Genomic DNA, 24773 nt, shown 5'->3' with positions numbered 1-24773 from the left:
ACACACACACACACACACACACACACACACACACACACACACACACACACACACACACACACACACAATGAAATTCCTCTGAAAAGCTCTACTTTTCCTCCGAGCTGCTGCTTCTGATGAGTGCCACTGCCACGTGCCCAACCCTCAGACCCGGAACCCAGACATCCCTGACGGCCCCCCTCCCCCCTCAGCCCTGGTGATGGCTGGACCCTTGCCCGTTGAGGAGGTCTTCTGACCTGGGTCTGAATCTGCTCCTTTGACCCTGTTGGCTCAGCCTCAGATCACAGCTCGTCCCTTCATGTCCAGGTCCCTGCAGTGACCTACGGGCTCTGCATCTCAACCCTGTCTCTCCCACCTGCTCTTTCTCAGGGTTGCTGCCGCCCAGTCTTCCAGTTGTACATCTGACCATGTCACTTGCTAGTTTAAAATTCTCAAGTGGCTGCACCTCACCTCCGAGATGAATTCGGACCCTTTAGCTCCATCCCGGAGCCCTTCTCCTTCTAGCTCTTAAGGTCTTCTCGTAGCCTCGTCTCCGCAGGCGAGACCCTCACGTGCTCCCCGCTCGAGTTCTGTACGGTCACTGGCCGCTTCCCAAGTGTGCCATTCTGCTTCCTGGCCTTCGTGCCTGGAGGGCCTTTCTCCATCCTTCTCACTGGTCAGATCCTGTTCTCAGAGGAGTTCCTGCTCTGGGCTCTGGTGTCCCACTGTCACCTCGCCGGTCCCTGCCTTCCTGGGGTCGCTAGGCTTGTCACCTTCCCTTACACTCGAGCATCTTGAGGGTGGGAACCAAATGTTCTGCTTTTTACCCTGAGCATAGAGGAAGGCCCCAGAAATTGATGTGTCTAAAGAATAAGCGAGCGCAGTGGTTGAGAGTCCGCCTGCCGATGCAGGGGACATGGGTTCGTGCCCCGGTCCGGGAAGATCCCACATGCCGCGGAGCTGCTGGGCCCGTGAGTCATGGCCGCTGAGCCTGCGCGTCCGGAGCCTGTGCTCCGCAACGGGAGAGGCCACAACAGTGAGAGGCCCGCGTACCGCAAAAAAAAAAAAAAAAAAAAAAAGGAAAAAGAATAAGTGAGTCCTGGGATGCGTGCTCTCGCTTCCTGCATGACTCTGCTTCTGGCAGTGAAAATTTCAACAAAAGGTCACATTGGAACATACTCTTTTGGTTGGATTTACTGCTTATACTTATATCATGTTTTGAAGGAATCTGATGCAAATTGGTTTTTGTTAAGTAAAATAGAGTTTATGTTCAGTGAACTGAAGCCTATAATTACTATAGTTGACTGACAAACGTGTCCTGGTTTATGTATCACTTGGTGTTTGAGTGGCTTTTTTCCCATAGCAATGAATGCCAAGTATATAAAAAATTTTGTTTCTGTGGTTCTACGGAACATAAAATTCATTTAAAAATTCTTGACTCTGATAGAATAGTATTCTAATTTTCTTTTTGAGATCTCTACAGGTTTAAACCTGAGAGGTTGGTGATGCATGACTCCTTTTTTCTTTTCTTTTTTTTTTTTTTTCCGGTACACGAGCCTCTCACTGACGTGGCCTCTCCCGTTGCGGAGCACAGGCTCAGACGCGCAGGCTCAGCAGCCACGGCATGTGGGATCCTCCCGGACCGGGGCACGAACCCGTGTCCCCTGCATCGGCAGGCGGACTCTCAACTACTGCGCCACCAGGGAAGCCCTCTTTTTTTCTTAATGAATAAGTTACTCTGTAACATAAGGTGGTCCTAATCATAAAATGTGTGTTTTTCTTTTTGCTAGTTTAATGCCTATATATGTTTTAAAAACCAAGTCCAGGACTAAAAGCTATAGGTACATATTTTAAGAAGTAAATTGATTTAAGAGATGGTTGCATTGCAGGATATATGCTATTAATATTGAGAAAGCTCTTCCCCAAATGCATGTTATCTTCATTTTACTGAACACAAAGTTGGTTTAGAATGCAAATTCTAACAGTTCTAAATTCTGATTCTCTACTGAATCAGGATTTCTGGGGGCAGGCCCAGCAGTCTGGTTTCACAAGCCCTGGAGATGGTTCTGATGCCTGCTCAGGTTTGAGGACCACTGGTTTAGATGTCCTTAATTTGGTTTGTAGTAAATGGAATAGGAAGAAAGGAAGTTGGTTTCAGTTATAACTTTTTTTAATTTAAAAATTTTGAAAGGATAGATTCTTTAACAGTTGTGTAACAGAGACTCTTGTTACATTTTGTTTTCTTTTGAAGGATTGAACATACACTAAAAGGAGACTATTTGCTTTATGTGCTTCTCCAGACTGCTGTTCTTGAGTTTATTTAGTGATACCAAAATTATATTAACAAGCATGTGCTTCCTTGAACTGGTCTTAACTGAATTATTTGTATGGCTTTATTTGCTAATTTTCAGGTGGAGTAGATTTGTACTTTTTTTTATGTGGTAAAATATACATAACATAAAATTTACCATTTTAACCAGTTCCACATGTACAGTTCGGTGGTATTAAGTACATTCACATGTTGTACAGCCATCACCACCATCCATCTGCAGAACATTTGCATCTTCCCAAGCAGAAGTTCTGTCCCCATTGGACACTATCTCCCCCTCCCCCACCCCCAGCCCCTGGTACGCCCCACCCCTTTTCTACTTTCTGTCTCTATAGATTTGACTATTCTAGATACCTCACATAAGAGAAATTACACAACGTTTGTCCTTTTTTGACTTGCCTATTTCACTTAGCATAATGTCTTCGCAGTTCATTCATGTTGTAACGTGTCAAAAGTTTTTTTCTTTTTTAAAGTTGAAGAATCCCATGTATGCGTGTATATATAGATATACACACTACAATTTGTTTATCCATTCATTCATCAGTGGACACTTGGATTGCTTCCACCTTTGGCTATTGTGTTTACTGTACATTTTTAAAGTCTAGTTTTTGACTGTTAATGTCAACCAAAAATAAGTGCATATCTCTCTAGTTTTATTTTTTTGGTCTTTTATATTTGATAGATTCCAGATCCAAAAGACAAGTTCCTTGAGGAGTTCAACCACTGTATTTCATTCCACCTATTCAAAATAGACCTTTAAAGTTACATCTCATGATTGCCACTGCTGTTAGTTTCTTAACAAAGAAAGAAGAGCATCTGAAAGTAGATGTAGAATGATGAGCTGGGGGGCATGCACTGAAGCAGAATGGGGGCTCCTGCCATAAAGGAAGGGAAGTGGTAGAGAAAACAGAGAACCGAACACGTCAAGGTCTGTGAGGTACAACTTGTATCATAGGCGTTTAATAAGCAGTGCTTGATAGATATTTTCCTGATACAGTAAACCAACTCCTACTATCAGCGTACTGACGATAGATTTTTTATTCTGGTTCATGAGACCGGATAATATTTCCATGGCTCATTACATTCTTTTATGTGGGCAAACACATGGCATCTTTAAAAGCTGACAGCTGCAGGTCCCTGGAATATCAAATGCTCTTCTGAAGTCCACGAATTTATTTTTTACACTCTGGAAAGTAAAACAGTTCTCTGCCAAATACAGCTTAATTTGAAGAAGAATATGCAAAACTGCTATTTTTATTGTCACATACACTCAGCTTGCTCTCTGTTAGACACAAAATTTCATGGATTAGGAATATTTTTGGAAAATCATGGCATGTTTTGGATTCCATTGGGTCACGGATCAGTCATGTGACTGTTTCAAATACAAAAAACGAAGAGAAGAGAAACCCTTCATAGCACCCCAGACATTCTTGTTTGCCTAGGACTTAAGTAACTGTGGCCTGTGAAACATTTGACCTTCAAGATTTATTGACAGAGACAAGATATCTTAAGTGTAAAGATGTACTTAAAGATGTGTATACCTCTATTTTTTCTGACTTTTATCCTTTAATTCTCTAACACAATTGGTTAATGTTGTGCTTTTATTTTTTTTATTTTTATTTATTTATTTATTTTGCGGTACGCGGGCCTCTCACTGTTGTGGCCTCTCCCGTTGCGGAGCACAGGCTCTGGACGCGCAGGCTCAGTGGCCATGGCTCACGGGCCCAGCCGCTCCGCGGCATGTGGGATCTTCCCAGACCCGGGGCACGAACCCATGTCCCCTGCATCGGCAGGCGGACTCTCAACCACTGTGCCACCAGGGAAGTCCATCTTTTTTTTTTTTTAATTTATTTATTTATTTTATTTTTGGCTGCGTTGGGTCTTCGTTGCTGCTCACGGGCTTTCTCTAGTTGTGGCGAGCGGGGGCTACTCTTCATTGCGGAGCGCAGGCTTCTCATTGCGGTGGCTTGTCTTGTCGTGGAGCACGGGCTGTAGGCGCGGGCTCAGTAGTTGTGGCTCGTGGGCTCTAGAGCGCAGGCTCAGTAGTTGTGGCGCACGGGATTAGTTGCTCTGCAGCATGTGGGATCTTCCTGGACCAGGGCTCAAACCCGTGTCCCCTGCATTGGCAGGCAGATTCTTAATCACCGCAACGCCAGGGAAGTCCCTATATAGATAGTTTGAATTTTATAATTGTATGAGTTTTTGCCCAGTTTGTTTGTACATATTTAAGTAACATTATAGTAAAAATAACTGATTAACATTAAAGGTCCAAGGAAACTTTTATCTTTTAAAAGGAGTTTGTACGTGACTCAAACCGTTTCTCTGAGATAGATTTTGCTATACTTTCATGAATCCAAGTCAGTTAGGTCCTTAAATTGGGTTTTGTTTGACACTCAGCCAAGGTTGAAACCAACCAGAGGGTGGGGAGGGAGATAAACATTCACTTGAGTGGCTTGTTGGCTCAACTGTTTTCAGTGATAGTGGGCAGCTCTTTCGCACGATGGATCAGGAGTCACAATTCTTTGACTTAAAATTGAGTATTGACTGGTGAGGCTGAGAATGGAAAATAGGGCTAGCAGTGTCTTCAGCTTCCGGGTCTGACTTAAATCTGTGGAAATTAACACAACATAAACATTTTGATTCTGCTTTGTCACCATACAGGGGAATGGTGGGGAAAAAAATATCTTTTTATGTTTTTGTGATTCTCATGGTCATGTTTGTTTTTCATGAAGGAAATTTTAGATTGTGAATGGCCCTCAAATACAACTGTATCATGTTTTTAACTTAAAGCTTTTAAGGCAGTTCATTGGAGAATGTTAGTCATGTAATGGGAAGGCAAAATAGGCCTGGATGCCATAGGGGGATGGGAAACAATTTCAAAACGAGTTCTGCCTTCAGAGGTCTTCTTATCTTATCTTCTGGAGGGGACTGGTAGGGTATTCCTCTGTGCTAGGCCTTGAGCATGCCGTGGGCAACCGGACAGCATACAGCCCCTTGAGGAGACCTGGTTGCCTGGGCCCCTGTGCGCAGACGGGGGTGTCACAGCTGAACCACCATTTAAGAAACACTTAAAGAACATCTAAAAGACCTGAGAATAATGACGAGCATGTATCGGGTGCTGTCTGCCGGTGCCTCATTCATTGCTCACCCTGGCTTTGTGGGGCAGGCTCTTCTCCCCTCTGCTCCTCGCCTCTTTTGAGATGCAATTGCTATAGAACATTGTGTTCATTTAACAGTGTGATGACTTATGTACATATTGTGAAATGATTACCCTAAGTTTAGTTGACATCCATCACCTCACAGTTACACATTTTTTTTTCTTGTGATGATAACTTTCAAGATCTCTTACCAACTTTCAAATGTACAATACAGTATAGTTAACATCCCCAGGACTTACTTAGCTTATAACTGGAAGTTTGTACCTTTGGGATAGGCTCTTCTCTTAATCCACTTTACAAATGAGAAAACTGAGATTGAAATTGCTTGCCAAGTAACCATCCCTGCCCTGGCTGCCTCGCCCACTGACCGTGGTGCAGACGGCCCGGGTGGCATGGTTCTGATCCGGTTGCATGTAAGCCCAGACCGCCTGCAGCTGGCTCACCTTCAGGCAAACCCGATCTCGGCCCTCCGCAGGCAGCGCTCAGACCCTTGGCTTTCCTGATCCTGGACGGGGCTAGTTTGCAGTCTTTGCTTTGAAGTTCCTCCCCAGTCCTCTTCCCCCAGCCTCATTCTCCCTATGATCTGTCTGTGTCTGACCTGGTTCCCAGCTGGGCAGTAAGCTTTCCCCCTAATGCTCCATCTTTGGTGGCTCGCAGCCTTTCTTGCTCCTTTCTGTAACAGAAGGCTGGCGCTTGTAAGTGGTACCGCTGAGATTCAAATCAAGGCCTGGTGATACTCCAGCCCAGGCTCTCTGTTGGCTCCTGCTGTGTAGCTCCTTGGTTTGTGTCTGAGTCCTGAAGTGACAGTGCTGGAGGAGAGGGGGGAAAGGGCGCTGTTGTGTAGCTGAGGTGGATACCTGGTAATTGGGTGGCAGGGGTGGCAGGGAGGGAGTGGTGTGAGGCCATGAGTGCCGGCGCCCTCGGGTAGTCAGTTGTGCAAGGTTACCCAGAGAAGGCTTTTGTCCTTGGAACAGTAGATGACGTTCCAGGATTGTGGGAACAGCAGTCTGATGTTTACGTTCATTCAGGCCATGATGGGAGCTGAGCAGTTCATTTCCTGACGCGAGTTCTTTCCCTTCCAAGTATACTGTGTTTCTTCATTCTGTGGAAAATGTTAATACCATTAGCATTAAGCCTGATTCAGGGCTACCTGTAACCCTAACCTTTCAGAGAACATCTTGTTCCTCAGCAACTCCCCTTCCCCCCGTTTATTTTATGAAAGTTCTCTTCCCAGCTTTGGTCATTTATCTTTGGGGCCATATTTTCTGCTTCTAGCAACTGAGTATAGTATACTTAGCTAATTAATGAGTTATATAACTAAATCCATGTGTTTCTTGTATTTCATATTACAGAGGGAATATTTTACTCAGTGCCTAAATTGAAATAGTATCATTTCTATCTTTATCCCCTCTTGGCTTTTTCTTTTCCTTAGAGAAGGAAAGAGACCTATATGATATTACTTACACCGAGTAAAAAAAAATATCCTTTTTTTTTCAGTTGGCTAATTATAAACTTAAAATACTTAGTTTCCAACCAAGCCTCATGATATTTACATCCTGTGTTTTTAGGGCCATGGAGGATATAATTATAATTTTAGCTTGGTGAACACATGGGTTTTGGGGGTGCATTTTCAAAGTATAGTAGAGAAGGTAAATGTCAAATGAAAATGCTTAGTTTTTAAAGCCATTCACATTAGAAATTTCTCTTCCTCTTTTTGTGCAGAGCCAAGTTGGTTCCTGGACTGTGGGTGGCAGTGTCTTTGCTTAGTGATCACTTTTGTCTTCTTTGAGAAGTTTGTGCGCAGCCTGGAACGGTAGCTGCATTTTTTTTTTTTTTTTTCTTGCGTTATGCGGGCCTCTCACTGTTGTGGCCTCTCCCATTTGCGGAGCACAGGCTCCGGACGCGCAGGCTCAGCGGCCATGGCTCACGGGCCCAGCCGCTCCGCGGCATGTGGGATCTTCCCGAAACGGGGCACGAACCCGCGTCTCCTGCATCGGCAGGCGGACTCTCAAGCACTGCGCCACCAGGGAAGCCCAGTAGCTGCATTTTTTTATACTTACTCTGTGTCAGGGCTGCTAAACACTCTGCATTTTCTTTTTTTAATCTTCCACAATTCTGTACGTTAAAGAAGATGAAGAAACTAAGATGAATTGAAGATGAAGAAATTGAGGCTCATTGAAATTGAGTAACCTTCCCAAGGCCCTCTTCTGATGGTAGGACTGGGCTTGAAGGCAGGTCTTCTCTCCCAGGGCCTGTGCTCTGAGACATGAAGTTGCTCTGGGACACGCCTGGGTTCAGATCCCGGTGTGTGACTTCTCTCCGCCTCTGTTTCCTCATTTTATTTTATTTTATTATTATATACTTTAAATAAATTTATTATTTATTTTTGGCTGGGTTGGGTCTTCATTGCTGCGTGCAGGCTTTCTCTAGTTGCGGCGAGCGGGGCCTACTCTTCGTTGCGGTACATGGCCTTCTCATTGTGGTGGCTTCTCTTGTTGCAGAGCACGGGCTCTAGGCGCGCGGGCTTCAGTAGTTGTGGCGCACGGGCTCAGTATTTGTGGCACATGGGCTCTAGAGCACAGGCTCAGTAGTTGTGGCGCACGGGCTTAGGTTCTCCGCGGCATGTGGGATCTTCCCAGACCAGGGCTCAAACCCGTGTCCCCTGCCTTGGCAGGCGGATTCTTAACCACTGTGCCACCACGGAAGCCCGTTTCCTCATTTTAAAGTGGGGAGAAACTTGTTTCACAGGAAGAGTCTGCCCAGTACATGCGTTAATCTTCATGAACCTGCCTATGGTGGGGCTGTGGGGAGGCAGTGCTGGCTCCTTCCCCCTTGCCCACCTTGGTGAGAGCTCTTGGCAGGGTGGGCCCTGGCCTTCTGTTCCTGCGTCCCTGGTGCCTGCTCTGCAGTGCCTGTCATGGGCACTGGAGGGAATGTTTGTTGAATAAATGATGTTACGAATTTCTCTAGGTTCTTCTTAGAAGAAGTTTTTTTCTTTTCTTTTTGTTTTTTTTATACCACAGGTAGCTAATAGGCTTTTACCTTTGGCCAAGGTGTTACTTGATCCCTTTCTTTTTTTTTTTCATATTTAATAGATTTTAGAGCAGTTTTAGGTTTACAGAAAATTGAGTACAGATAGTACAGAGTTGCTCTATACCCCTCTACAGCTTCCCCTATTATTAACATCTTGCATAGTGTGTTTGTTTTAATTGGTGAGCCAGTGTTTGTACGTTATTATTAACTAAAGTCCAGTGTCTACATTAGGATTCACTCTCTGTTAGTACAGGCCTGTGGGTTTTGACAAATGTATAATGTCATGTGTCCACAAGGACAGGGTCCTACAGAGTAGTTTCACTGCCCTATAACTCCTCTGTGCCCCACCCCTTCATCCCTCCCTTCTCCCATCCAGCACTGGCAGCCCCTGGTCTTTTTATTCTCTCAGTAGTGTTGCCTTTTCCAGAGCGTCAGATAGGTGGGATCATACATTCTGCAGCCTTTTCACACAGGCTTCTTTCATTAAACAATAATCATTTAAGTTTCTAGCACATCTTTTTGTGTCTCGATAGCCCATTTCTCTTTATTGCTGAATAAGACTCCATTGTGTGGATGTACCACACACTGTCTGTTTATCCATTCACCTTTTATAGGACATCTTGCTTGCTTCCAGTTTTGGGCAATTGTGAATAAAGCCTTTATGCTGCGTTCCTTTTCACTTAACCTTGAGTTTTCCAGCTGTGCCGATGATGGCGAATCAAGCTTCTTTATCAGGAAATACTGGTCACTATTAGAAATGCTTCCCTGAGTTGGCCTGCCATTTAAAACTATATGTATTTATGTTTTTATTGCTTTTTTCAGCTTTATTGAAGTATAAATGACAAATAACAAACTATATGTTTTAAAAATACATAGTTGGATAAGTTTTGACATATGTATACCTGTGAAACCATCACCATAATTATGATAGTGAACATATCCATCACCCCAAAAGTGCTTTATGTCCCATTGTAATTTCTCCCTCCTTCCCATACCAACACACCTCCACCTCCAGGCAACCACTGATTTGCCTTTTGTTACTATAAATTAGTTTGTATTTCCTAGAATTTTACGGAAATAGAATCATAAACTTTTTTTTTTTTGGTCTAGCCTCTTTGATTCAGCATAATTATTTTGGATTCATTCATTGTGGATGAAGATAGTTCATTACATTGTATTGCTGAAGAGTGTTCCATTATTTGTATACATTGCAGTGGAAAACATAGGCGTTAAAAAAAGATAATACTTTTTGATTCAGTAGTACCTTTCTAATAGTTTAGATGTTAGAATCAAGAGTAAAACCTATCATTTATTTTCAAGTTGGGATTAATATTTGTAAACTAGAAAACAAAGGGATACTTTTCAGTTGGTAAACCAAAAAAAAGAAAAAAGAAAGAAAGAAAGAAAAACCCAGTTACTGAGGTTATATTCTAGGCAGAAAACAAAACTAGGTCTTTAACTCTCGGGGAGCTAGAGAGGGAGGGATACAGTGGATAAAGTTGGGGGAAGAGTTGAACAGGAAGGGAGCTTGCAGGGGCAGGAGGTGTGGCTTCCAGAGGCCACACCTGGGAGGGGCAGGGCCGGTGGCCTGACAGTGGTCCCTCTGCTCCCAGAATCTCTTCAGAAAAGGCCTTTGAGCCACCTCAATCAGCTGTCCTTGAAAGAATTAGCTGATGTTTACCTGTAAGTTGGCTTTATGATTGGTGTGCGTTCAGGGGCTGCCTGTTTTTTAAAAAATTTCCCTCTGATGCCAGAAAATTTTAAATAGGTAGCGCAGCCTTCTATTCTGCTTCTAGACAAAAGGCTTTAATTAACAAAGCCTAGTTGATCAAACAGATTTGAAACTCTTACTAGATTCATTTATCAACAGGTACCGAATGACTCTTGGGTTTCATGGAGAGAAGAAATTTATCATAAGACTTACTATTTTGGGCATGTGCCACCACAGCCTTACAGACATTCTAAGGACAGTAACGAGGACAGAGATATGTAGTTGTCAGGTCAGCGTGTTTGCTGTAGATTTAAGTTATTCATGGTGAGTCAGTCCAGAAGATCAGAGCAACTTCTTGAACTTGGAATGTGGCCAGTGAGACTGAGGGACTGAATTTTAATGTTATTTACTTTTAATTAAATTTAAATAGCCGCATGTGGTTGGTGGCTGCAGGTTATAGAAGAGATGGTTCTGGAGCCCGTCTGTTCATACTGAGTGGAGTGGTAGGAGTTACCTCCATTATTCACATTCATTCTTTCCTCTCCCCTCCTCCCCACTTTCTTTTCTGGGTTAAATGTACATAGTCCAATTTGTGTATGTAAGTTAGATGTGCATTTGTTGGGACCCCTCTGTATAATGGAGAACAGTTAAGTACAAGTACAGTAAGTGACAGTCCATTGGTTTTATAGTCCTTTCTATTTTATTTCAAGTTTTCGTCCTTCACAATTTTGACTGGTTGGCATTTAAAATAACTCTTGAATTTTTGTGAGAAAATAATTAAATGGAACCTGTTACAGTTAATCTCTTAGATCAGGAGTGGGCACACGATGGCCTGCTGTCTGTTTTTGTACACAAGCTAAAAATCGTTCTTACATTTTTTAGCGGTTGGGAAAAATTCAAGACTATTTTATGACATGTGAAAAGTGTATGAAATTCAAATTTCAGCCTCTATAAATACAGTTTTATTGGAGCCCAGCTGTACTCAATTTGTTCACATATTGTCTGTGGCAGTTTCTGTCCTCAAAAGGCAGAATTGAATATTTGCCACAGAGACTGGCCCAGAAAGCTGAAAATATTTACTATTTGGCCCTTCACTTACGGCAAAGGTTTGCTCACCCCTCTCTTAGATCTTTGAAGGCTTTTATGCAGAAATTGGAAACTTAACTTGAACACTGGACCCTTTGAAAGTTTGGTAGTAGAGGATAATCACTTGGATTGAAGCTCATTTGTTTGCATTTTGAATAATGTATTTATAGACAGAGGGATTTGTGAATGAATGAATAAAATTTAAAGCACTTGGAGCCACAGTTCCCAAACTGTGTTCTGAGACACCCCAGAGCACCCCAGTGCTATGGGATATTTTTAATTTTTGAGAAAGCATAGTGATACTCCACATTTCTTAAACACTGCAGACTCCTAGTTCAAGGTAGTTCACTGTTTCAGGATCACACTGCATTTCCTTTGATGGTGTCACATCTTGGTGAAGCTAGGGTTGCAGTGGTTGCTGTGCTAAAAGGCAAGTGCCACAGAGGAGTTGGTGTCCAACAGGAAATTAGGGCAGCAGTGTGGTTTCAGCTTGATTCTTAAGAGGTGCACACACCCTCAGGTAATTCTGGTTATTTAGGAATGAAACAAAAACATCTTTTCCTTCAACTTAAGTGCATTATTTCTTTCAAATGGTTACTAAGTTATTAAGACATAAATGCTTTTTAAATTGTTTGGACCTAATAATCTGATAAATGGTATTTCTTTTGGCCTTGGGGCACTGTGAAAAAGTTGCTGAGATTCCAAGGGTGCTGTGAACCGAAATTTGGGAACCTCTGACACAGAGCACCGAGTGACAGTGCTTTAAAGGACAGATGACCCCAGATAAGCCAGTCAGAAATGTCATCAATGATTATCTTCAAGAAAATAAACCCACTGGAAGTATGGAGCCCCCAGGCTATTGACTTAGATGTCAATCTTGAGATCTTTCAGAATGTGACACAGTTGGACAAGTGTGGGTGGCTATAGTTTTCTAACCTAAATTAAAATGCAGAAGATGCAGTTAATCAAGCATACTGATTATCCTTTGAGTTTTATTTGAAAACCCAATAACTTTGTCAGTCTATTAAATTGTGTTAACAAAAGTTTGCAGGTGGTCTTGCCTGGAAATTCTTGAAGAGGAACACATTACAAGAACTTTGAGGTACAGTATTCCGGAAGGCCTCGCTAAGTCATGGCTTTCACGATACAGCATCCACATACGTGTTAGGTTTGGCAAGGAGAGAAGGGGTAATGTCTGCCCCGTCTTCCACCAGGGCCCACCTGAGACTGGCTTCCTGTTGTGCGTTGTATCTAAAGCAAGAGCCCTGTGCTAGTCTTGCTTTAGCCAGTGTAAACAAGCCAGTTTGTAAGCAGGTTTAGATGATTCTTTTTCTTCTGAGCAGAATTCTTTGTTTTCCTACTTGTTTTGACCTCATAGCGATGGCTCAGATACTTAGATGCCATGGTACTCTTTGCTGAACATTATAAAATATTAACATGTAGACATTTCCCATGAACCAGGAACAGTTTGTTAGCAGGACACGTGACTGTCATATGTGCAGTGTAAAATCACAACCACAATTCACTGTATGTTGCAGGGAGAGTTCAGGGGGTGGCAGGCACTGTCCAATTGTACTTTATGGGTGATGTCCCAGTTCTTTGCTAATATTTGCCTGCTGCTCTGTTGTACCCACTCCTTTGTTTCTTTGCTCACTGATATTTTTTTTTTGCGGGGGGGGAGGTCATGAACTAGTGCTTGTTTCTAGGACCCAAAGGATTAGGAAAATTTGTGGTAGAAAATCTTAAAATGGGGGCTTCCCTGGTGGCGCAGTGGTTGAGAGTCTGCCTGCTGATGCAGGGGACATGGGTTCGTGCCCTGGACCGGGAAGATCCCACATGCCGTGGAGCGGCTGGGCCCGTGAGCCATGGCCGCTGAGCCTGCTCATCCGGAGCCTGTGCTCCGCAACGGGAGAGGCCACAACAGTGAGAGGCCCACGTACCGCCAAAAAAAAAAAAAAAAAATCTTAAAATGGGTAGAACTCTCTAGGAACAACTTGTGTGGCTGTTCGGGAAGAGACCATCGCCCTGAATTTGGGTTCAGAGCACTTGCATCCCACTCGTCATTCAGATCTGCAAGAATGCTGCCTTTTGGAGTAAAGTACATGGGCATCACGAACCAGATATTTTAAGAGATCAAAAACCCTACTACTGGGACTTCCCTGGTGGCGCAGTGGTTAAGAATCCGCCTGCCAATGCAGAGGACACGGGTTTGATCCCTGATCCGGGAAGATCCCACATGCTGCGGAGCAACTAAGCCTGTGAGCCGCAACTACTGAGCCCACGTGCCACAACTACTGAAGCCGCGTGCTACAGCTACTGAAGCCCGTGAGCCTAGAGCCCGTGCTCCACAACAAGAGAAGCCACCGCAATGAGAAGCCTGCACATCGCAGCAAAGAGTAACCCCCGCTCACCACAACTAGAGAAAGCCTGCATGCAGCAACGAAGACCCAACGCAGCCAAAATAAAACAAAAAACAAAATACAAAAAAACCCTACTACTGTTTTTTTCTTTTTGGATATTATTTTAAAATATCATAGTATGGATAAATCAGATTATTGACCTCTCTGTGGAATTAAAACTTTTTACGTGTGAAGTCTTTTAATTTTGTGGGTAATTTTTACCAGGTCCTTTAGAATTGTGTCACTGTTGCCTGGTAATAGTCGTCTGAAGGTCCGTTAAGGGGCAGGTGGTAAAGGTGTGAGTGAAGGGCAGAGGACACAGACGGTCACTGGAAGTAGTGACTTTCCTTCATGCAGGCCTGACACGCCAATTGGCACAAATGCCCTGAGTCTTTGTGCTGTTTCCCAAGAGAAAAGATGTGGATTTTAGAAGCAGTTCTGAAGTTTCTTATCCTTTAACAAAAATATTTCATGTTTAGGACTGTTGAAGCAAAGGAGTGGATTTATGAGTGAAAGAAACTGTGATGTGCTGGTGCAAAATTCCCCACGTTTCTTCTCAGTGTTTGTGCATTCCCCCTCTGTTGTGCAGAGTAATGTATGTTGAAATGGCTCATTTATCAAAAGTAAACAGCTGGTTTATATCATTGTGCACTGTGGGAGTGCGTGTTGGGAGAAAGGGATACGTTCCTGGTAAAACTGTCTAAAATGTTTGGAGTTGCAAGAGTTTTGGTGCATGGTATGTGAGCAATGCATTCACCATCTGTTTTTTCAGCTATAATTGTGCCCTCCACTATATTCATCAAAATCACATTTCAACGAGAAGGTTCTAGAAAAGAAATCAACCTCTTATTGGGTTATGTGATCCTCTTAGATGCCCTTTCCTTAGACATTATGGTGCCACAGGTTGAACTCAAGTCTTTTCCAGACTAAATATTGCCGCTGGAAAAAGTGTGTTATGTATGGATACCAAGGGGGAAAGGGAGGGGTGGGATGGATTGGGAGATTGGGATTGACACATATACACGATTGATACTATGTATAAACTAGACGACTAATGAGAACATAGTGTATAGAACAGGGAGCTCTACTTAATGCTCTGCAGTGACCTAAATGGGAGGGAAATCCAAAAAGGAGGGGATGTATGCATGTGTGTGGCTGATTCATTTTGCTGTGCAGTAGAAACCAACAGAACATTGTAAAGCAACTATACTCCAATAAAAATTAATTAAAAAAAAAGTGTGTTATCAGGACCATGGAATTTGAGGTTGTCTAAGATGAAATTCATAATTTAAACTTCAGATATGTTTGATCTTAAATGGAAATGGCTTGGAGTATATTAAATTTTTATATATATCTTTTTAGTTTTAGTACAATCATTTTATTTTCTTGTTTGATTTTACCAGTGGGTATCCAGCCTGTTGTTATGACTTGATATATTGGTCTATCTGAAGACTGGTGATTGAGGGAAATGACTTTGGGTTAAGTACAGCACTTACTAATATAATCGTGTGTGCCATTTTACCGTTGTTCCTTTGTTGGTCTTGTACTGGTTTGAAAATAGCTAATCTGATAGGGTTGTCAATAAGTATTTGGATGAATGAAGTATATCATGACTAACTGGATTATAACTTTTCTTTAAAAGGGCTCAAATTTCTACAAATTTTGGTTTTATCAATATTTTGTTAAGTATGAACACATTTATTCGCAAATGGCCTGTGATTTGGAACCTTGGCTTAGAGGTGGAGTGCGAGGGCTCACCGAGGGCTGAATTGTGACAAGGTGCAGTGCAGGGCCCCCGGGTTCCCTGGGCACTTGTCACTTTTCACGTCTGGAATTAGCTTGGATGTTTATCTGCTTTTGAGTTTCAGCCACAGACATGGAGCTTGCTGCTGTCGGGGCAGCGACCCCCGTGCTCTAGCTGCTCCCCGGGAACCTGGCAGCCGCGCTGGGGCTCGTCCAGCTGGGCTTCCTTTTGGTTCTGCTCCTGTCCCTCCCACCAGGGATGTTTCCTTCTCTTTGGGTTACTTCTGTAAAGCTGCCCACCCTTGAAGACCCCCGGCAGACGTACTTCCTCCGAGAAGCCTCTGGAACCACCCAGCCGGGGCGTGGTTGTCATACAGCCCCTTCGGTGGTGGCTCACCTCTCCCTGGGGCCTCTCTGCTGCCCTTGTGTACAGTCGTGTGTTTCTGTCTTCCACTTGAGTGTTTTCCAGAACCTTAGCCTAGGGCTGCGTTATGGTAGGCCCTCTTTACGTAGCTGTTGTTTTGAGACTCCGTGAATTGTAGAAATATAACTCTGAGGGGCTCTGGTCAACTTGCCATGTTTTCTTGATATGTTGTATATTTCTTTGAACACTGGCAACTTCTAAGAGAGACTTAAGCCATGGTTAGCTTTTTCACTTACTGATTCTTTCCAGGGTAGAACCCTATCTGAACATGAGGGTCAAGTCTGGTGCCACAGGATAGCCAAGTTGAGGGAAAGCAACTGGCTTAGTTTGTTGGCTAAATTGGGTATGAACATAGTTCAATTTAAAGGTAGGTTCTTTAAATGGAATTTCTTTTAAATGGGTTTTCCTGGCACTATGCAGTGTTAAGCTTATTAATTCACAAGTTGAAATGTCTTCACTAAAATATGGTTTTCTTTAGCACAGTACTAGCTTTTAATGTCACAGTTGCATTCAGAGGTTGGTTAAAAACCGAAAGTACTGTTTCCAAGCTCCCAAATTGCAGGCTCAGAAATCCCTTTTGAAAGAGTTAGAGGGGGTGTAGGAAGCTAGGCGGGAGTTGTTACCCAGAAGCAGCTCTCCTCTCAGGGGCAAGTGGAAAAGGCTTTAGTGCTGCTTTTACCATTGAAACGATCACTAAGTTAGACAAAAAGAGTGAGCAAATGACTACAATGGTTATTCCTCTTCCAAAAGTAATTTTTCCTTTTAAGAGGAGACATCAAAGAACATTTCTCCCCCTCTGAAGAAATTACTTCTGGAAGAGTTACTTTTGTTCGGCCTTTCTTGATTTTTGTATTTGTTAAATATCGAGTGTGATTAGGAAATGACTTGATAATATTGCAGATAGTTGGCAAAAAAATAAGAAGACATTTGAAAGTTACCTCTGCTCTTCTGACACAGTGATTGGAACCTGGTGAGCGTTGAAACATGGGGTTCTTCCTCACTTCTCTCCTAGGGATTTCTTCCTGCGGAGATAAAATTGAAGGCCTGCTAGTGTGGGCTCTTTGGCCCAAACAGGGTTTTATAAAAATAGGGAAGCTTCATAAAATCCGGATTGCTGGCTTCTCTTGAAAAACCATAAGCTGGAGCTCCCTGGGCCTGCGTCTCCTCCGAGCTGCAGTGACCGGCCGCGGGCAGGAGGCCCCACAAGGAGGAGCAGGTGCGCCTTGGGTTAGGGCTGTGGGCAAACCTAAAATTTGTGTACATTTTCACGTATAAAATGGGACAGTGTTGTATTTAATCAGTTACTTGCAAAAGCACTGTTGGTTTACACGTGGACTTCCCCCCGCAGGGTTAACCTTTTCCTATTAATATTTTTCCCAGCTTTCTATTTTGAAAAATTTCTATTAAAAAACAGTTGAAAAAGGGACTTCCCTGGTGGTCCAGTGGCTAAGGCTCTGCGCTCCCATTGCAGGGGGCCTGGGTTCGATCCCTGGTCAGGGAACTAGATCCCACATGCAGCAACTAAAGATCCTGCATGCTGCAACAAAGATCCTGTGTGCCACAACTAAGACCCGGCGTGGCCAAATAAATATTTTTTAAAAGCCAACAACAAGTGTCATTTGAAAAAAAAGTTGATAAAGTATAGCGAGCACCTGTATACATTTCACCCAGGTAAATTAACACATTTGCTTTATCTCGCTTTTTCACACACACACACACACACACACACTATACATAAGCCAGTTCTTTTTTTTTTTTCTCATGGACTTTTGGCAATGTATTCTGTTCTCAAAGTCTGATCTAGAACATGTTCACAAGGAACCAGGTTAGCTATAGTATGTATGTGTGTGTGTATATATATATATATATATATATATATATATATATATATATATATATTGCAGAACCATTTGAAAGTAAGCTGCGTATTAACACTTTTGCCCTAAATACTGAAGAATAGACGTTCTCCTTACATAACTGTCATCATTATCACACCTGAGAAATTTGACACTGATAGAATAATATTATTTAATATGGAGTACATAGAGCTATTTTTATTCCAATCCAGGAACCAGGACAGCATTGCATTCCATAGTCCTGTCTCTTCAGTTGTCTTTATTCTAGACACTTCCCTGCTTTCTTTGTTCACCTTTCAAGACATGGACAGTTTTTCTTTTTTAAGAGTCTGGGCTGGTTATTTTGTAGAATATTCCACAATTTGGATTTGTCCAATTGCTCCCCACGATTAGCTTTAGTTTTGCCCTTTGCGTCGTGAGGACTTCGTGGGTTTGTGTGTGCTTCCATTGCAACCATTGGATTGTCAGATTGTCCCAAGTTCAATCGTTTGGTTAAGGTGATGTCTACTAGATCTTTCCATTATAAAGGTACAATTGTGCCTTTGTCCCTAATGATCGGCACGACAATAATTTGAGACTGTGGTATCTTCCAACAACTACCTTTCTGTAGCAACCATTGATGATCCTTGCCTGAATCAGTTGTTATAAATTGATGGTTGCAGAATGATGATTTTTCTAATTCTGTCATTCCTTCTATGATTATTAGGTGATCTTTTTCGGTAAAAATTTCCTCCCCTGCCCATTTTTCTTGAGGATCACTCTATGATTTATAAAGTTTTACCACCTTTTTTCTTTCTGGTGCTCAAATTATCCCGGGATTGGCAAGTGGAACCCTTTCAGGCTGGTTTCCCCATCAGTCATTGAGCACTTCCTTGATTTCTGGTAAGAAATACTTCAGACTAACCTTGACCTTTCCCTGCTCCAGACTTGTGATCAGCCATTTCTCCAAGGAGCACAGCTTCCTTTTTAGTAGGGAATGGTATTTAGGAAACAAGATCTGGATGCCAAGTTTGCTCATTGCAACTGAGGTGTCATCACTTCTAGGCCCTTCCTATGGATAGAGCTAGAACATATATTAATGTTTCTCCCCCCCCCCCCCCCCCCCGCCATAGTCATATATTGAAGCCCAAATCTGCAACGTGATGGTATTTGGAGGCGGGACCTTTGGAAGGTAATTGGAGCACAGGCTCCGGACGCGCAGGCTCAGCGGCCATGGCTCACGGGCCCAGCCGCTCCGCGGCATGTGGGATCCTCCCGGACCGGGGCACGAACGCGCGTCCCCTGCATCGGCAGGCAGACTCTCAACCACTGCGCCACCAGGGAAGCCCTTAATGTTTTTAATAAAATCAGAATGCTGCTATTTTTCAAAGGCTTCAGAAACTTTATAGGTTGTAGTTCAAGCTGAAAAACTAGGATACCGGTATCCTAAGCAGTTTCAGAGACTAAAGTTTTGTCAACTTCTTGCAGTCTTCCTTTTCCTTAACCCTCCAGAAAGTTAGGGTTTTCTATGCTAACAGTATGCAGGACTCATTAACCTCACATATCTCTGAAAGATAGGCCAGGGTAAGTGAGCACAGAAGCAAAAAGCTGGATTCATTGGTTTATTTAGGAAGCTTTTATTCTGTATTTCAAAAAATGTTTATTGAACAGTGACTCTCTTCTTACTAGGCATTGAGTAAGGTCCTTGTTCTCCTGGATAATCAAAGAGAAAAAGGACTTGGTCTCTGCCCTGTGGCTGAGTGTCACCCTGCATCTGGTGGCAGGGTGACGGATGTGGAGGGAGGAGGGTAGATGCTTACTAACCACTTTCCACAACGACAGAGCTTTGAAGAGGAACATACCGATTCCTGTGTTAGTGGCTCGTTAGCCTGGATACCTCAAATGCCATTTGGTTGGGGGCATACCGAGGTAAAAATGAATGTCTCTGCAAATGTGAATCTGCATGGAGGGATAATTTTACAGGGAATGGAAAGTTTTTACTATGTTTTAAATTCAGGGCTAGCTTTTGTGGGTAATGCCTTATGCTGACCACCCTATTTCAAGAATTTAAAGATGTGGGTTTTTTTTTTTTTTTTTTTCTTTTTTGCGGTACGCGGGCCTCTCACTGTTGTGGCCTCTCCCGTTGCGGAGCACAGGCTCCGGACGCGCAGGCTCAGCGGCCATGGCTCACGGGCCCAGCCGCTCCGCGGCATGTGGGATCTTCCCGGACCGGGGCACGAACCCACGTCCCCTGCATCAGCAGGCGGACTCTCAACCACTGTGCCACCAGGGAAGCCCAAGATGTGGGTATTTTGAAAATGATATATAACAGGTACTTAAATAGGAGAGATCCGAGCCTAGGTTGTTTCTTGCTAAGTGCTTACTCTGCCTTTTATGTAACTTGAAAAGAATTGTTTTATTTGAAGCCCTTGTATTCTCAGTTTCTTGATATGTCATAGTGCTGGAATGGACAAAGCCAGTTTTTTTTTTAATGTAGTAAAATTTAAAAGTCAGTTTAGACAGTGTCAGTGTGTAGAACAAATGATAGTCAGCAATTTTTTTTTCTAGAATTGTGTGTGCAGTACTTAATACTAACAAATTTTAGGGACTCATGGAGGCCTCAATTATCTATGCTACGATCTCAGCGGCTGGATAAACTTCTTAAATGTTGTTTATTATAATATGCATTAAGAGAATTATCGTGTGATTTATCATCCCATGGTAGCAGTCACGGAATTCAGAATATATTTGAATGGCGGGGAGTACATAAGTATGAAGGTTATATTTTCAGCTCCCAAAGTAAAAACATTTAAAAAGCAAATGTAATTGGTCACCATGTGGGTTTTGCCTCCCTTCCTGACCATCTGGTCACATGGTAGCGTTCTCTCCTTCCCTGCAGAAGAGGGCGGGGCCTTCTGTTGGTCCTGGTCTCCCCCCCCACCCCCTTTGTGCTCTCGGGGCCTGGCTACATGGATGGTGCTGAGCAGGGATGTTCCTTGTCACGGCGTCACTGCAGGCCCCCATTTCCCTCCTCTGCCGGCTGTGGTTCTGTGCTCACATCCCGAGGTATCCTCGAAGTCGCGCTCCTGGGTTCTCTTACCTGGAAATGCTCTCCCGTCATCACTGACTGTGAACAGCCCTTTCCATGCTTTGAGGCCTGGTGTAAATGCCTCCTCTCGCTGGAAGCCTTCCGAGGCCTCCGTGCCTCTGTTCTTCTAAGCTGTGTGTTTTCTTCTCCTTAAGCCCTTACAGCGCTTGCTGTTCTCAGGACACTCCTGTGTATTTCCCTGACGCTGTTTCCCGAGCTGTCCGCTTCCTCTTCCCTTCCCTCCCATGTTGCCTAGCTTGGTATGGTATAAATATATAGACAGCAGGAGGGCAGCATACGTGTTTCAGATTAGGGTAACTTTATAATGTTATGGAGAGAAGATGAGATACCAGAAAACTGAGAATTACTTGGAATGAAATGGTCATGAACATCCTGGGTGGAGGAATTGCTAGGTCACTCTGGTGTTTTACGGGGTCTTCTGTGACCGCTCGTGTGATGAGTGTCCTTACATTCAAATGGTCGAGCCTGTTGAAGGGGAACGTCAGGGAACTTCTCCACGAAGGCCGACCTTTTTAGTGTGATGGTGCACCTTGTTAGAAGTACAGTCAGAGCAATCTGTGCCATTTCCACGCTTTCATTAATTTTTCAACACCATAAATTTCTTCCTTAAATCTGTGCTTGGTTGTCATTAATTTAAGATGGGGTGTCTCAATTCCCCTTGCCCCCGTTTCTACTCCCGCCTAAGAGGGGAGTGGCGTCTGTCAGTCTAACACGACAACATCTCACGGTGCCATCCCTTATTATAGGGGGAGCAGAACTGCGAGGCAAGCCCTGGGCTTCCTTTTTCAGGTTTCTTCTTACAGCCAGACACTTGTCATCCCATGCCCTGTGGTTTCCTGTTTTTGCACACCTGTGGTCCTTTGGATGGCTGAGGTTTTAGTGTGAATTCAACAGTATGTTTAGTCCAGTGATCTTCACAGATTGCTTACAGAGCAAACTAAATCTGGTGCCTAAGTACATTTTCTAACAGTTTGGATGAATTATGTAGCAAGTCTTTTTCTTTCTTTTTTCTAAATTAAGTTTTTTTCATTTTGAGGTAATGGTAGACTCATAGTATATTAATAACATATTATTCCCAAGGAATATTATGGAGCGATTCCATGTGCTCTCTACCCATCTTCCCCAAATGGTAACATCCAGGGAAACTGTTGTACATCATCACAACCAGGATATTGACACGATGCAGTCAAGACAGAACGTCTCCCAAGTACCCCCGTCTTATTGCCCTATTGTAGTCACACCCACTCCCCTCCCACCCCCCACCCTTCTTTAAGCCCTGGCAACCACTCATCTGTTGTCCATCTCTATAATTTTGTCATTTTAAGAATGTTACAGAAATGTTTAAGTTCATGATCCACTTTGATATACTTTTTATGTAAGGTGTGGGGTTAGGTCGAGGGGTCGAGCTCTTTCTTTGCCGTGGGTGTGTGACTCCTCCAGTGATGTGTGAGAAGGCCACATCCTTCTTCCATTGAGTTGCTTTTGCAGCTTTGTTAAGAAAAGTCAGTTGGGCACGTTTGTGTGGGTCGGCTTGTGGCTCTCTGCTCTGTCCGTTGACCTGTGTGTCGTTCCCTCCACCCGTGCACGGAGCCTGGATTCCTGTAGCCGCAGAGTAAGCTTTCATCCCAAGGAGAGGGATGCCTCCCAACGTGGTCTCTTCTTTTTCAAAATTGTTTTGGCTATTTTCGTTCTTTCTCCTTTCCGTATAAATTTTAAAATCTTGTCTATAAGCTACAGAAGAAAATCTTGCTCTGATTTTGATAAGAATTTGTTAAAACTCTATATCCACATGGGGAAAATTGACGTCTTTACTATATTGAGTCTTCCAGTCCATTAACGTTGAATGTCTTTTTCTTTTTAAAATAATGAAAGCTTAAGGTGTAAAGATGAAGATGGCTGTGCTGTAACATGCTGCCATGTATTAAGAGGTGATTTTATTCCAGGGAGACTATCAATGACAGACTGTCAGGTTGCATCTTTGTTCAATTCCTTTTTAAAAAATTTTATTCATAGGCCTATGAAAGGAGGTTCCCTACGTGTCCTTTGATTCCGATGTTTGTGGACAGTGACACTGTGAATGAATTCAAGAGTGAAGATGGGGCTATTCATGTTATAGAAAGGCGCTGCAAACTGGATATAGATGCCCCTAGACTGTTGAAAAAGGTAACTGAAAAGGACACCTTAAAAGGCAGTCCCCCCAAAACCAGAAGGAACTTATGCTTAATAGCTTCTGTTGCTCTTGTCATTAACCCGTTTTCTTTCTGTTTCTGTTTTAAAGATTGCAGGAGTCGATTATGTTTATTTTATCCAGAAAAACTCACTGAATTCTCGGGAACGTACTTTGCACATTGAGGCCCGTAATGAAACGTTTTCTAACCGCGTCATCATCAACGAGCACTGCTGCTACAGCGTGAGTAACCGGCGCTCAGGCAGAGGCGCAGAGTGTGCTGGCGCGGAGCTTCTGAGAGTTGTTTGGCCGCTGCTTTAAGCAGTGCATGAGGGCTGCCTTTGTCTGAGAGGGCAGTTCTTCATCACAGAAAGTCACCGGTTTCTGATGAGCGGGAGTGGCAGGTGTGGTGTACTGCAGGGTGGGTTACATTGTTGTCGCAGTTCAGGTGGCCAAGTGATGGCCTGACTTGTTCTTTAATACTAATATGCCACGTCTTTTCTGGCCACTCTAACACTTTAGAAATGTGTATTGAGGGACCCAGGCTACTGTGTCCCCTGAAGATTGGAGCCGAGTGTGTTTATCTGCCCCCTGTCTTCACTGTTCACCACCCTGTTTCAAGAACTTTTCTGGCCAGATTATTGGAAAAACCTAATAGATCTCTCTGCTTCCACCCTTACTTTCCTACAATATATCCTTGACACTGAATCCAAAGTGAATCCATTTAAAGTATGTCAGATCATGTCATGCTTTCTTTGGGCTCAAACCCCTGCAGTGTCTCTGCATTTCACTCAGAGGAAAAGCCCAGAGGCCTTGCAGTGGCTTATGAAGCCCTGTTTTCTCCTAATCTCTCCTCTGCTGTCCTGCCTGCCTTGGGCACAGCCTGCCCGCTGTCTCGCTGTCTGTGGTCGTGTAGGCGAACTTCCCGAAGGACCTCTGCTCCTTCTGCCCCCGGACCTCCGCTTGACTCCCGTCCTTAACCCCCTTCCGGCTTCGCTCAGATCTCCCCTTCTCGATGAAGCCAGTCCTGAGCACCCTATTCAGTTCTGTAACCTGCCCTCCATTTAACCCTGCACCAACTTTGCTTTTTTCCATAGTGCTTATCTTCCAACAATGATATCATTTCTTACCTGTATGTTTGTGGCCAATTGTCAGTCTCCTCCTGCTAGACTGGAAGCTTCACAAGGCAGGGATCTTGTTTTTGTTCGTGGTGGAAAACATGGCTCAATGAATATGGTGAATGAATGAATAAATGAATGACTGAACCAAGAACGAAAATGAAGCTCTCCTTCTAATAGTCACTATTTTAGAAACATTATTTGAGCCTTTTCATGAATTTGAACCTCTCTGTGTAATTTTTCCATCTGCTGTTTTCATGATAATAACATCGTTAGTAAGATAAGTGTTTCTCCTGGGTACCAGTTGACTGAGGAGCAAATGATACTCTCAGTTGTCAGTATAATCAGTGGGAATACTTTCTCTTTTACCGGCAGGTTCACCCTGAAAATGAAGATTGGACCTGTTTTGAACAGTCTGCAAGTTTAGATATTAAATCTTTCTTTGGTTTTGAAAGTACAGTGGAAAAAATTGCAATGAAACAGTATACCAGCAACATTAAAAAAGTGAGTCTGTCTTGGGATTTTAAGGAAGCGGGTGGGTGGGAGTCTCTTCGGGAGGCTGGGAACGGGTTAGTCAGGGCTCCCGGGGGTGGAAGGGGTGGGCGGGGCTGCAGGTGACACTGGTCGCTGGGGGACGGAGGAGGAGGGGTCTGCGGGTGCTGGCCTGGCGCCCCCCCCCCCC

The 24773-nt window shown here is 43.5% G+C and overlaps 1 protein-coding gene across 4 annotated transcripts in view; it reads left to right on the top strand.

The window, feature by feature from the left end:
- SEC14L1 (SEC14 like lipid binding 1) overlaps positions 1 to 24773 on the top strand; it is a 53442-nt gene that overhangs the window by 12456 nt on the left and 16213 nt on the right. For all 4 annotated transcript variants that reach the window (XM_007462374.1, XM_007462375.1, XM_007462376.1 and 1 more), the window contains 3 exons: positions 22820 to 22969; positions 23085 to 23216; positions 24467 to 24595. In XM_007462374.1, the coding sequence (XP_007462436.1) occupies positions 22820 to 22969; positions 23085 to 23216; positions 24467 to 24595 (411 nt within the window). The remainder of the gene's footprint in view (positions 1 to 22819; positions 22970 to 23084; positions 23217 to 24466; positions 24596 to 24773) is intronic.

The sequence above is a fragment of the Lipotes vexillifer genome, unplaced genomic scaffold (assembly GCF_000442215.2).
Source record: "Lipotes vexillifer unplaced genomic scaffold, Lipotes_vexillifer_v1.1 scaffold1691, whole genome shotgun sequence".
NCBI lineage: Eukaryota > Metazoa > Chordata > Mammalia > Artiodactyla > Lipotidae > Lipotes > Lipotes vexillifer.
This window is presented reverse-complemented; position numbering and strand designations above follow the sequence as displayed.